General features: G+C 40.9%; 1 protein-coding gene across 5 annotated transcripts in view; it reads left to right on the top strand.

The window, feature by feature from the left end:
- Window positions 1-3,334: 3,334 nt before the first annotated feature.
- MLLT10 (MLLT10 histone lysine methyltransferase DOT1L cofactor) overlaps window positions 3,335-14,799 on the top strand; it is a 124,187-nt gene continuing 112,722 nt past the window's right edge. For 3 of the 5 annotated variants that reach the window (XM_071428838.1, XM_071428837.1, XM_071428835.1), the window contains exons 1-3: window positions 3,335-3,352; window positions 3,828-3,996; window positions 7,641-7,720. In XM_071428838.1, the coding sequence (XP_071284939.1) occupies window positions 3,828-3,996; window positions 7,641-7,720 (249 nt within the window). In that variant the 5' untranslated portion in view covers window positions 3,335-3,352. Of the gene's footprint in view, window positions 3,353-3,827; window positions 3,997-7,640; window positions 7,721-14,799 lie in introns of those variants that run through there. The other 2 variants (XM_071428839.1, XM_071428840.1) reach the window with 2 other exon arrangements.

The following is a 14,799-nucleotide window of genomic DNA, read 5'->3' as shown; positions in this document are numbered from 1 at the left end:
TTTTCTGTTGTTTTTGGAAGATTCTTCTGATGATTATATTCAACTGGTAATGTGGCTTTGTAAATTAAAGACTTTCTTGTTCAATGCTTTGTTTTATTCACTAAAATTACAATATGATTTTGCACATTTTAGGGAAAGAAGGTGACATGTCAACCAGACATTCAAAAATCTTAGTTGTACTGTTGCAACTGATTATTTTGTAGTAAAAATTTGTGAGTACGTCTTTATTTTTGTTTATAGAACTGAAGTGCTATTCACTCATATATGCTAATGTTTTCTTGAATACCTTAAACTTTTAAAAACAATTTGCAATTGGAGAGTGTAATTTTCTTTTACTTACACATTCATTCTGTTTGTGAAAGTAAGAAAAATTGAAACACTAAATCTTCTTATAAGTTTCTTATATTCTAACTTGTTTAGCTTCCAGATTTTGTAGGTTCCTTTAAGCGAATTGGATTTTCTCCTTGCATTTAGATTAACAATAAAATTATTCACTCTTATTCACTGAATTATATTTTCCTCTAATTATTTTAATCTCTTATATATCACTATAAGAAGGACAGGCTTCCTTTTTTAGAAAAAGAAAATTGGCCTTCTGTGTCATGTCAGTGCTTATTAAATACTACAATCATAACAACATATATGCTACAAGATTTTATGTTCTGATTCCATAGCTGTTATAGGCTTAGTGTTTGCAGTATTTATTTAGTGGTAATGCATTTCTTTTCCTATTTTGCATTTCAAAGGTCTTCTCTAAATGATTGTTTTACAGAACTATCAAGAGGTTATCTAAATTTTTCAATCAAATATTACACAATACCATAAAGTGGTAGTCATGGAGTTTCTTCCAGTCCATGTACACTCTTTCTATAGAAAGAATTAAATAGAAATCTGTAAGAAGACAACAAATGTTTCATTAAATAACTGAATGTATTAGGCTTGACTGAATTTTAACCAAAGCAAAATTTCGGGATGTTCAATACTGGACTGGTGTGTTACATGGTGTAAGATTAGAATATTTTTACTTGAAAACTATACAGTAGGTTCTTCATGAATATACTGTTGTTGCTATGATGCAGCTTTAATCAAGTTGTTGCAAAGTAATTAGTTTTTTCTTTGGTGATGCTTCTTTATAAAACTAAAGATTGAGCTTTAAAATAGCTAACATAAAAAAAGACGCTTGGGAATTGATTGTACTAGTTGCTTTTCAGACAAGAAATTGCAGGAAGACCTCAAAAAAAAAAGTGGTGAGAAAAATTTACAATTGTTTGTTACAATGCACATTTTACTAAATGTATAAATTCATCCAACAAAATATATTTTATATGTTTTCATTTAAAAATTATATTTATCTGTCAGGGAAATAAAGGATAGATTTGCTGCTGTACTGTGACTTTTTTTTTTTTTCTTTTTTTGGTTAGGGTTAGCAGAATCATTGAGAATGCTTTTTAAATTAGATGTCATTTTCTTGACAAGAATGAAGAAGGGCTGCGACACTGTATCTATCAGCTTCAAATAATTTGCGTTTTTTTAAAACACCAGGATATATTAATTGCTTTATTTTCTTACAAAGTAATTGCTTGCACCTGCAATTTTCAGGGTATTTTTATGAGCTTTTAAAGTAATAAAAATAGTGGTTTAAGTATGTTTAATAACAAATAGTTTTATGTTGAAATTTGTATTCTTCAGTGTTGATAGGACATTTGGTGCAGGGTGGTTTTTTTTTTTTGAGAGCGGTCTTTGATTTTACACAACTGAACCATACTACATTCCAGTCTCCTCCCCCTCCATTTTTTCACGTATCTTAAAAATTTCTAAACTCTTATGGCTATTTGGAGCATATATTTACAGAGAAATGCTTAGGATGCGCCCGAAATGGCTGCAATAATCTCACGTTTGGTTGGGCCTTGCATGTAGGAAACTACCTCCATGATTCTTTTTTGCCTGCCTGCCATTCTTCCTCTATCAAAATAATTTCACTTAAAACTTGAAGGAGAGAAAAGAGCTTGACCTAAGATATCCTGAATACAAACTGCAGCCTCGGATGTCTGCAGGGGGTAGAGTTGTGCACATCCCACCTCTCCCTTCCATGCAGCAGTTTGTTAACTAATAAAACATCTGCACTTGTGTACTGGACTATGACAATGTATAAAATAGAATCTGCATACGTGTGGGTCTAGGTAGTGCTGTGTCCAGGAATGTACATAATTCAGTAGTGATTTCTACAGATACCAGCTCAGCTGCCCTTGCAAAATCATCGTGAAAAATACAGCCCACACACAAATTCTGCTTCTCTGCCTTTTAGCATGATAATGAAGATGAATCAATGATATCTTCCTTGCCCAAGACAAAATAAAATAAACAAACAAACAAATAAAGAAATGCTAGGCCGGGGGCAAGTGAGTGGCCAGGATTTTGCAAGGCTGCATTTAATTTCTTTATGCTCCTAACAATCACCACAATTAGTTCCTTCTGCTACAGGCATACCTGCTTACAATGGAGAATTGAATAGCCTGAGATTTTCCTCTCTGCTGACCACCTCAGCTCACTCCCCTCAGGTTTTTTTTCTTTTGCCCCCCCCCACCTTTGATTTAGAGAGACAACAGAATTACAGAGTTATTTTATTAAAAAAGAACCCAATCGCCCAGCTTCGAGCAAGACATGTCCACCTCTGAGTAAAAGTAGAGAGCAGCTGTGTCGAAGAACATGTTTGTTTTTGTGTGTCTGCAGCCTCCCTGGTTTCTCTATTTGTCACATCTCCCGTTCAGCATCACTTTCGCTGCCGTGGCAGGGATAGCCAGGCAGCGCTGCATCCGCGCCATGAGTTTTGAGGGAAGAGGAAAGAGCGGGATTAATAATGCATTAGCTTTGCAGCCCCATCGCAGGGAAAATAAACAAAATAGTAAAAGTTGCGGTGAGGGCAGGCAAGTGGCGTAATAGCGAGAACGCATTAGTCCTGCAGGCACACCGAGGGGATATAAACAGGATAATAAAAGTTGGGAGCGGGAATGCATTAGTCCTGCAGTCACATCAGGGGGAAAATAAACAAGATAGTAAAAATGATTTCGGGGGGGTGGGGAGGGGGCGGGCACGGGGCGCGTCCTGCGGCCTTGGCGCGGGGGCCCCGCGGAGCGGCGGCGCGGGTGGGAGCGGGGCGCATGTCCGCATGTCCGCCGCCTCCCCGCCCCCGCGGCCGAGGGGCGGGCGGGGGGCAGCGCGCAGCGCGTGCGGCGCTGGCGGGGGCGGGGAGGCCGGGCGGGACGCGGCGCCGCGCGGGCTGTCCCGCGGCCCCGGCGCGCGGGGGGGCCCCGCCATGTCCCGCGCGGGGGACGGGCCGTGGCCGCGCGCCGAGGTGGGTGCGCGCGCGGGCCGTCAGGTGCGCGCGGGCGCGGCGAAGGGCGGGCGCGCTCCCGCGCACGCTCTCTCGGAGGGGGCGGCGGGGGCGCGCGCTCGGGGCGCCGCGGCGGCGCTCACGTTCCGCGGGCGGCGCGCGAACCCTCGCGAGGAGGCCCCGGGCCGAGGCCTGCCCGCCCCGCGGGCGCGCGCGTAGTGCGCCTGCGCGCCGGCGCCGCCGCCGTGCCCGCCCGCGGAGCCGCGTCCGCCTCGGGAGCCGCTGCGGCCCGACCGACACAGCCTGGCCGGTTGGTCGGGCGGGGGCGAGACGAGGCGCTCAGCCGGCGGTCATGGGTCCCGAAGCGCTGCCGCGGCGGCGGTGGCGGCGGCTGCGGCTGAGTGACTGAGGGGAGACCCCGCCGGGGGAGGGGGCAGGCGGAGGGCGAGGCGCGTGTGGCGTGCGCGGTGTTGACGACGGTGTTTTTAACCCTTAGATGGTCTCCAGCGAGCCGCTGCTGCTGCCGGTGTCACTGGAGGGTGAGTTCTCCAGTAGCATGAAGGAGATGATCGGCGGCTGCTGCGTGTGCTCCGACGAGCGGGGCTGGGCCGAGAACCCGCTCGTCTACTGCGACGGGCACGGCTGCAATGTCGCAGTGCATCAAGGTGAGCGGGCAGGCGAGGGCAGCGCACCCGCTCCGGCCTTCGGCCTCGCCACTTCCTTCTCGGTGCTCCCCGGCTTCTTCCCTTGGGCCTGCTTCCTTCTCCTCCCCACCCCCCGGCCGTTTTTCCCCCCTTTTTTCCCTCCCCCTCCCAGCTCCTTCTTTTTACCCATGAAGCCTGTTTGCCTGTTTCTAAGGCCACGTGCTTTCTGGTTTGACTTGCTCTGTCATCTTCTCTCCTTCCCGTCTGTCTTTTCCCTCACGTGAAACTTAGTATAGTGTGTTCTCCTGCATTAAGCCTGTGAGAGAGGAAGAACTCCCCTGTCCATTTTTTTACCCTTTCCTCTTCTCCTGCATGTTTTTTGTGTCTGTGCTCCCCAGCGTGCCTCTGCACCCTGTAACAACCTCAGCTGCAACGTTTCAGAGACTCTCTAAAATTGCTTTTGGTCTTTGCAGAACTTGTTACTGTACTATATTCTGCTATTTTGCTGTATTTCTTTTTTCCCCTATGCGATCCCTGTTGTCCCTGCTTTTCCCAAGTTTGAAAATTTTATTTGAGCGGCAGCCAGGAGACAGGGAGGGTTTAGGATTGGAAGAGAAGGGTGCATAGGAAAGACTTAGCTGTCATGTGATTTCATCTCTGCCTTTCCTTGAATGTTATTTGGCTGATGTTTCCTGGTAGATGAAGAGACTTCCTGTTGTGGTTCTGCAAGGGGAGGGTGCTGTTTGGAATGGCTGATGCTGGATTTGTTTGGCTTAGTGGAGGCTGGTTGGTTGGTTTCCAGCTCAGTTCAGGAGCTGGCATGTGTGATTGTTTTTTTTCTGTCAGTGAGTTGACCCTTCGTGTGAGAGCAGAGGAAGAGACAGTTCTGCTGCTTACATTGTAAGAAAGGAAGCCATCATAACTTTTCCTTTATGGTAGCAGAAGTAAGGAATAAGATGGTAGTTTTTCTGTACCAACTCCTGAGCAGTCATGAGAACTCAGTGACTGCCTTTTTGGCTACTTACAGGTGGTGGACAAATTGGAGGAGACAGAAAATCCTAAATCCAATTCATTAATCTGAATGCCTAGTGCATGTGAAAATGCTACTAATGTGTGTCTCATGCTTAGTCTTAAATTGTGCTGAAGATGATGTAATATAGTAGTTGGTTGTTCCAAGTATGTGCTCCCTTGTGATTTGACAAATAGTGAGAAATAGTTATAATTTAAGGAGATATACAAAATAATTAAGTTATTTTTGTTAACATTAGATTGAACACAGAAGGGACCTGACAGGATCTCTGAAGTTAATCTGGTTTTGAACTGCTTTCTTGTCATCTTAAGAGCTGAGTAATGTTAACCAGTAGGTTGACTGCACTTGTGGGATCTTAGGATCATGAAGAAGAACACTAAAACATGACTACTTCTAGAAGTCATAGCTGAAACAGCTATTCCTTTTGCATTATCTTGGACATCTTCCTTTGTATCTAGAACCTTGCTGATATTTTCAGTGAAAGAATTGGATGATAGCAGCAGTTGGACCTGAAATAGCAGGAACAAAAGTCAGTTATAGAAAGTATTCCTAATATAGAGAAACACACTTCAGCAGGTACAAGAAAATGAATTTTTTTTGTTAAAGTCATATCCAACCCTAAGTTGGAATCTGTCAGGAAGTGTGGAAAATACTGCTTAGTCTAAATCCAGAAGCTGTTACAGAGATCTTAAGAAAAGAAGAACTCTGTGTTTTGATTTACTGTACCATTGATGCTTTACATTTTGGATTTGATACATCATGTGAACAAAGGTGGTAGAGGAGGCATGTCCACTCCTCTCTGCAGTAAATGTAGTGGTCCTCGTGGTCAAAGCTGGTGGTCTGTATTTGAAGTACAAGCAGCAGTATTATCCATAAAGCTTTATTAACTGCTATAATAATTATAATTATTCTTAGTTCTGAGGAAGCTTCAATTGTGAAGTTATTGGCAAGTTGTGAAGGACAAGATCTCTTCATGTGTTTAAAGAAGCTTTGCATAGTAGTGGAAGTATAAACAAAACTCTGAAAATGGTATCACTGTATATCAGAGCATGATTGGGTGATGGACTCTTCTAGGCTCCAGGTGTGCTCTTTTACCCTGGCAGATACAGAAGTACTTCCCTTCAACTTTGGTCGTTGCCCAGCCCAGGTTGCCTTTGGATCTACTTGCCAGCCTTGTTTCTGAGTTGCATTTTATACTTGTTTCCTATTCTGCACTGTCACTTGCTAACCTAAATGTATGATTGCACATTTAAAATCTCCCTCTCAATATCTAAAGAGAAATTCAGAGTCCCCCCATCCGTGGTTATTATAGATGCAACGAGAACAATTTTTTTTTTCTCATGTTAAAGAATTTTGTTGTACAGTAGAAAGGGCTTACCAGAATAGTTTGGCCTGTAGATACTTGAATAAAGTATTTGAAAATCTGACAATGGGTCTTAATATGATTACATGTATGTATATAATAGGAAATGATTTCATTGACTTTCCTTCATGAAAATGAAGGTATATTAGCCAGATGTTTTTATATTACTATTGCATTACTATTTTTCATCTCTGAGCTATCACAAAATCAATATATTTGTATAGTGTAACTACAAGTTACTAATTTAATCTCAGCTTTCTTCATAACTTTAAATTACTCATTTTTTTTTCTACTTACACAGTTAAACCTGATTTTTGTATTTAAGTAACATATGATTGTTGAGAATTGAGTCTGACTTATCTTTAATACTTTGGGATTATCTTTGAGCAAAATGTTTGGCTTTTTGGTTCTTTGTTATTTGCTACACCCATACAAATAAGAGTATACTCACAGCACTTGTATTCTTTTGTTTTCATTCCCTCTGTAGTTCTTAAGGTTGCTTGATGTGTGCATTTCAAGCATGAGCAGTATTACCAAATTGCTAAACTCTTTTTTTCTGTGGAATTTTGTAGCAAACTCTTGGGGTTGCTCTTATATACTGTAAAAATATAGATGACTGTCTTGCAGATAAATCTTCTTGTCTCAAAATCTCTTTCCTAAGGATTTATGTTGTAGCCTGGCTCAAGTTGCAACTGATCCAAGTCCTGATGCTGAGTTCAGTTTGTATTTACATCCCTGTTAATTTTTTGGGGTAAAAAAGCAAACTTTCCCTTTGTTCAGTTCACTGTGGATTGTCTGCTTAAGACCAGTTCATATTCTTACAAGAGTAAGAAAACTGGATAGTAAGTGTATGAATAAGTGCCTTAGGAAGAGCTCAGGTTTGTTAGGTACTTCTAGTGTTCTCATAAAAAAATCCCTCGTAACAAGCATCCAACATTTACAGTGAAGTGTCTCACCTGTTTTGCAGGTAAATAAATAGCAAAACAGGTCACATGAAATGTTGCTGCTTTTGAATGGTTGTGTTACTTTTCAAGTGAATGTGTTCTTTTTTCATTGAACAAATCCTGCATAATTTTTAAAATCTAAGCTTGTTGCACTTAGTTTCTTGTAATTTTGTAATAGGATTTAATGTGCAATGTATAGCTGTCAATTTGGCTTTCTTGATAATTAAAATTATGTGAGATCAGCTAATAGTAAGCTTCTTTTAGAACATATTATTAGTATTGTTGTGCTGTTTATGTTTGCTGAAATGTTTTGTCTTGTTCAAAACAGCTTGCTATGGAATTGTTCAAGTACCCACTGGACCATGGTTTTGCAGAAAGTGTGAATCTCAGGAAAGAGCAGCCAGAGTGGTATGTGTTTTGTTTATTAAGTAATGCTAGTTACAATCCTTGTGTGGATAGTATTTACCCAAGTGTTACAGTAATAGCAGAAGAGAACTTTGCTTTCTGTTGTAATTCCTCTAAATGCTTTTCAGAAAGACTACTATTCTTCTTATTTTTTTAAAGTGGAAATATGTAACTGTCTCTGAAGTATTCTGACAGTGTCAGGTTGTGGGGTTTTTATTTTTTAGGTGTTGGGGGTTTTTTAGTTAATTTGGTTGGTTGGTGTTAATCCTTTTTTTTGGTTCATGGTGTAGGTTTTGGTTAATTTTGTCAGTTTAACACTTACATAGTTAGGTACAGGAAGTAAATAAAGTCGATATCCAGTTTTCTTTTACAGCAACCTTAATTGCCAGTTAAAAGCTTCAGTCTAGGAACACTCCCAGGAAGAAGTGTTGTTAATTTCAAAAACTAATGCTTACTTGGATTGTGATACTTAGAATTGAAGAAGTATTTTCTTTCTGCTTTTTCTGGTTCTTTTATGGTAGATATTGGGGATTCAGATAATGCTTTTCTTTTTTTCTTACTATGGTTACATGAGGTTTTGTTTTGGTCAGACTTGTATGTTTGTTAGATGAAACAAGGTGATGTCAGGCAATTTTAGAAAAAGAGAATCCCATTTCTCCCTACTTGGCACTTCTTAGTTTGTCTTCCAACAAAAGATAAACTGAGAGAGGTGAGTATTTAGAAAGACTAAGCTTTTCTTTGCCTCTAAAAAAAATTCATTGGAAGAGAAGGTGGTGCAGCATCTTAGAGCAGTGTGTAAACTGTTTCTAATGTTCATATTTAAAAACAAATGAGGAGTCAGAGACCAAATTTTCAGTTACTGTCAGTGACTACCAGTGTGTTTACATGACCTGTTTGTTGTACCTATTTCCTTTTCTAATAGAAAGTGCTATAGCAGTGGTGGCGAGACTTACTGTTGAATGAATTTTTGGCACAGGTCTAAAGAATCTCATTCATCTGTTTTTTCCCACTTTCTGCCACTAATGTGTTCATAATGCCAAGGGTAATTGAGACTGACTTAGTTCTTCCAAAGCAGACCTGTTGGTGGGAGCAAGAAGGGATTGCTTTTTGTATGCTCTTCAAGTATTTGTCAATAGAAAATCAAAACCCTTTCTAAAGAAAGGCTATTTCTTTTCATGGGGAGACCATCAGCTGTGTGAAGTTTAAAGGTATCAGCTGTTTAAAGTTTAAAGGTTTTTTAGTGTTGCTGAGTTTGATGTGTACAGGTTGATAGCAAAGTTAAAAATACAGAGGAGAGAGCTGGTGACTGCAAGAGGATTTTCCAAGAGTACCATAGGGAATCCTTGTGATTTGGGATGTAGTTAATCCTGGCTTCTTGTGACATGAGGAGTGTAAGAGAACTGTCCAGAGTTCTATAATAAACAGTGTCTCACTGCATTATGATAATTTCTTGAGTTTACCAAGAGAATAGCTTTGATGGACTACTTTACTTTGCTATTTGAAGTGGAGAGGGAGCAGTGCTAGCTGAATTTTCTGCTTGGTGTATTCTGTTCTTGTTTCCACCAAACAGTGTCTGTTTAGTTCAACAGGTTGGTTACTGATTTTGTTTTGAAAAAAGAAATTCCATTTGTAATGTAGTGTAGGTTTAAATGGTTCTCAGATGAAACCAAATGCATGTGAGTTAGCTGAAGTTTTAACAGCTATTTATATGTTAGTGAGTAAGAAACATGGTGGCTATTTCTGAGGTGTCTTGGAGCAGCTCTTGACATTCAGAAACTAAACTCAAGCCCTGACCTCACTATGGAAACTGGAGCTTTACAGTAAGCAGTTTACCAGACCCAAAAGTTTTAACACACTTGCTTAGAAAAGCAAACATCCTTATCATCACTGTATGAGACTGAATTTTAGTTTTTCTCGTGGCCTTCTTGCCTATAAACAAAACCAGAATTAAATTAACCATATTACATTGACTATGCTTCTGCTTGCTTACTTTTAATATTTAAAAAGACCTCAGTATTGTGCTCAAGGCATATTTTTCCATGTTGATGCTGTCTGTGTTGTGTGTTTTCAGGGTGTGTTTCTTGGCTGTTTTTCTTTTTTAAGCTTCAGTTGCTGGGCAAATATATTCATTCTGATAAGCAGCTGTATTTAATTGCTCACACTAAAGTTAGTCTTGCTTTAACAATGAAGAGAAATGGACTAAGTCAGGATAATGCAAGTTGGTGGGTCACCAGAGAAGTTCACTTAACTGCAGACTGGGACAGGTGGCTTCCCATGTACTATGAAGTTTATGCACCAATGTGTACTGGTTCCTTTTGTGTGCTACCTCTAGGCTGATATGTGCTGGGTAGGAGCCAAAGTAGTGGCTGGTTGACTTCTATGTTTTTGTTGGTCAGCTGGGAGCCAGTGTCCTGGCTGCTGAATGGTCAGTTACTAGCTGGAAAGCACTGCTCCATGCCGGACAAGTCATACTGAGTTTTGGTTCCAGCAGGGTCATGTTTTTCTCTGTGTGTGAGAGAAAGTGTGCCTTTTCATAAACCTGAACTGTTTGGATAATGGATATATTGAGGTGGCTGGAATTTCTTTGGCTTACTTTTTAATCATGCTTGTGTAGTACATAATTGAAGGTTGTAATCCCAGTATACACTTTTTACACCACTGTGTAAGTTTTTTAACTATTGCTTGAAAAATCTTAAGTTTTCTCTAAGTCAGCTCATTTATCTTAGCTGACCTATGGTGAGCTTGAAATTCAAGTCTCTTCAAAATGGGTGGTGATTGCTCCCAGCTTTGCCTGTGTCAGCACCAGCTGCTACTACCCTGCATAGTGGGCCCTTTTGGTGTCTTCAGATGTACCTGAACTTCTGAGTCAAAAAGCAGGGCAAGTACATATTGATGTAGAAAAAAATAATTTTGAGGTCTGTGTGAGGTTGTATATATATGGACTGCTACATAAGGGACTTTGGGTCCTGGCTTAAGAAATTGGATGGTGCATGTGTGTTGTCCAAGGGCTGATAATTCGGGTACCCGAAGAAAGAGCTAAGCTTAGGATTTGTAGCACAACTGTTGTTTGAAAAGACTTTTTAGCCCATAATCCTGTTATGTGTCAAACATCTTCCTTGATGATCTTATGTGAAGAGTAATTTAAATATAGTATATAGTGGGGTAAAAATAGATAATGTATTTATGGTTTACTACCAGCTATTAATTACTCTTCATACTCATCACAAAGCTGCACTAATCTGTGTGATAGAGGCAGGAGTTCACCATTTGTGCAGATAGCTTGGTCAGGCTTTTTAGCTATGTGTAGGTCCTGTTCTTCTGAATCCAGTTTGATTCAGAGAGACCAGGAGATCTCTGTACTGAATTTAAGTTTTTCTTAAGAATTCCAGGAAGCTTTACTATCTCAAAGTGTAGCTAAGGTGCTAAATTTGAGGTTGGATTGCTTGCACTGCAGGTGAATTGCTCTGCTGTTGATCTGTTTCATGGGAGTTTGAATATTTTAGGGCTGTCCTTGCATCTGGAAGAATCAGTTTGGACTTGGTACAAATTAATGTCATAACAGCGGTGTTTTCTTTGCTTGGCATTTCTGTGTTTTTTGGTTGTTTTTGGTGGGGTGGTTTATGAAGTTAAATGCAGTCATAGTCCAGAACTGAGTCAGCACATTTGTGTGACACTACAGCTTGTCTAATAAGCCACCTGGGTTTTAGTCCTGGGAAATGTGCTGAGGGGGCTCAGACTCCCTGTGGAGCTAGCCACATAAAGACTTGAGATAGCATCCATCTGGATCACAGCTCAGTCTGGCTGGAGTCGCTGTGCTTGCACATGTGTTTCTTGGAACTTGGTGTGGAGACAGAAAGAGACTTTCTCTGTCATTGCAGAGTAAGTTTAGACCATATAGTGGTCAGTGCTTGAGGGTTCAGAGCAGTAAAAGTGCCACTACACTGTTCACCCAGTTCGGGTACGCTGTATGCTCACAGTGATAGGTTCCTGCTGGTTATCCTCTGAGACCTGAGCTGCACCTGCATCTGCTGCACAGATCATCCAGAGTCTGAACACTTGAATTTTAATTTTTTTAAAAAATTGTTGATATAATAAGAGTTGGAGCTCTCTCCAAATTATATTTTCAAAAAATGTTTCATCACATTCATCTACGAGTTTTTTTTGTAGAGCTGCTCATAAGAATTGTTTGATGTATCCATATTTTTACTCCTCACCCCCAGCATTTATGTAGTGTAAAAATAAGCATAGGTGCAGTATTACTTGCCTTTGACCTAAACAGAAAAAGGCAAAGAAGGAGGAACTAGGAGTGCAGCCTTTCAGTATGCAGACACGTTTGTGATCAGAGCTCTGATACCTCTGGCTGAACAGGCTGCCTGCAGGGGAGTGGAATCTGTATTTATTAACACCTGTATCTGTAAACTAGAATGAATGTTGATAAATATGGTCACAATACAGGTGAATGAAACTTTATTAACCTTATTTTAGAAGAAGAAGACTTGCTTTTTTTTTTTTCAATTTGAATTACTTTTTCAATTTGAAAACTTATCACAGCCCCCTAATAAGGACTAATATACTGTGTAGTTTCTTTGAAGATATCCCTTGAAATAATTCTTAAAGAAATGTTGAAATGAATGTTTCTTTAATGTGTATCCATATTTTTCCTTAAAGGGTACTTTAGGTAAGAATATTACTACAGCTACTTTAAGAATATTGTAACAAATATTACTAGAAGAACTGCTTTAGTTTTGAGCACACTACAGAAAAATTGATCTGTGTGCTTTTGTTATTTGTCTGGCTTTTATGAATGACTGTGCGGTCTAGAAGGCATTGAATATTAGTTTGTAGCTGGCTATCTTGAATCAAAAGCCTGCCTAAGGATACTTAGGGAGAACATATTGTATTGGGTTTGTGGGACAAGGTTTTGTTACTAAGGGGGCTACAGGAGGGATTTCTCTGAGAAGCTGCCAGAAACATCCCGTGGCTGACGAAGCCAGTGCCTGCCCAGCTCCAAGACAGACCTGCTGCTGGCCAAGGCTGAGCCAATCAGCAGCTGTGGCAGTGCCCCTGAGATAACATATTTAAGAACAGATAAAAAACCCTGCTGAATAGAAACTGCAGCTGGAGAGAGGAGTGAGAATGTGTGAGAGAGACGATTCTGCAGACACCAAGGTCGGTGAAGAAGGAGGGGGAGGAGGTGCTCCAGGTGCTGGAACAGTGATTCCCTGGTGGTGAAGACTGTGGGAAGGCAGGCTGAACCCCTGAAGTCCATGGAAGCCAGCCAGGGAGCAGAAACCCCCCTGCAGCCTGTGGAGGACCCCATGCTGGAGCAGGTAGATGCACCTGAAGAGGGTTGTGACCCCATGGGAAGCCCATGCTAGAGCAGGGTCCTGGCAGGACTTCAGTAGAGAGAGGCCCAGGCTGGAGCAGGTTTGCTGGTAGGACTTGGAGTTCTGTACTGGAGCAGTCATCCCATGGGACTGCTCCCCAGGGAAGGGGGGACGTGCTGGAGCAGCTTATGAAGAAATGGAGCCTGTGAGAAAGAGGTTGGAGAAGTTGGTGGAGGACTGTCTCCTGTGGGAGGGACCCCATGCTAGAACTGGGGAAGAGTGAGGATTTCTGCCCCTGAGAAGGAAGAGGAAACAGCATGTGATGAGCTTATCACAGCCCCCATTCCTCTGTGCTGTTGGGTGAGAGGAGGTAGTGAAATGGGGGGTGAAGTTGAGCCTAGGAAGAATGGAAGGGTGGGGAGAAGGTATTTTAAGATTCAGTTTTTATTTTCTCATTACACTACTCTGACTTGCTTGGTAATAGGTTTTTTTTCCCCCAACTTGAATTTGCTTTACCTGTGATCTCTCTCTGTCTTCATGTTGACCTAGGAGCCTTTTTTTCAATTTCTGTCCCCTGTCCTGCTGAGGAGGGGAATGACAGAGAGTGTTGGTGAGCACCTGGTATCCAGCCAGGTTCAACTCACCATGGTGTGTCTTGGTGCCACAGATGGAGCATAAGGAAGTAAGGATAAGGAGAACAATTGGGGAGGTACCAGGCAAAACTTGGACTGAACAGAATTAGGGACAAAAGTGGAATGATTGTGGAAACTTTGTGTTGTTCTGATTGTGGTGAAGGTGAAAATTTTTATTTTGTAGTACTATTGATTGAGTGATGTGTGTTTCTTGTCCATTATATATATAGGTGACTGTTGTTTGCTTTGCATTTCATGAGTCCAAGAAAATATTCTTTCCTGTTTTGTTGGTGTATGTAATGAATACAGACCTAAAACCTTGTTGTATTGCAACTTAAAAGATGACAGAATTGTTTAGCATTACAGTGGCTGGCCTTCAAGGTTAGGAGTACAAGAAGTGCAGAAGGTGCTGCAGAAGTGCAGTGTACTTTCTGTGTACTTCTCCAACATATCAAAGTGGGAGTATAAGTGCCACTTCTGATTGTACTTCCTTCATGCTTTTTTGTTTTCTTCCTTTTTTTGTGTGTGTGCTGTATTTTTCCCTGCTTGTATGTGTACTTGTTACTTGGTTTGTAAATACACAGATGAGTTCATAAACTTATCTGAAACACTTTCCCACAGCAGAGAAAAGGTCTGCTACTTTTTCTTTTGATTAGCTAGTTTACTGAAATGTACATGTAATTTGTGCAGTAGTTTATAATTACATTATGCAAATCATGGTTACATAGAGTATTCAGGCTTTAAAACAGTGTTGCATCACTCGAGTACTACTTGATCGAAAATTTTTTAGCATAGATGTCAATATAACAGGTACTTCAGTAAATAGTCTAAAGGTTCTTTGGCAAAATTACTAACCAAAGTGAGGCTAGAACAAAACATTTTCCCTTACAGGAATTGCATAATCCTTATGCAAAAATGTTTTATGAATGTTTGTTTCATTGTATTCACTGGCAGAAGAAGTCTCTAAAGTAAGCAAGGAGTTCCTCAGCTTGTGAGAAGCCTTGCTTAGAATTGATGCTAACATTTTATAGCTGGGAATTTTTAGGATAAAGCTGTGATGTTGCAGAAGAACACTGAAATGAACCATTGCATGTTGTATTTTCTTAATGTAGATTGAATTGGG

Source organism: Agelaius tricolor, unplaced genomic scaffold, assembly GCF_023055355.1.
Source record: "Agelaius tricolor isolate 1412-34295 unplaced genomic scaffold, bAgeTri1.0.p SCAF_6, whole genome shotgun sequence".
NCBI classification, from domain to species: Eukaryota; Metazoa; Chordata; class Aves; order Passeriformes; family Icteridae; genus Agelaius; species Agelaius tricolor.
The sequence above is the reverse complement of the archived record's forward strand: the minus strand, read 5'-3'. Positions and strand labels throughout refer to the sequence as shown.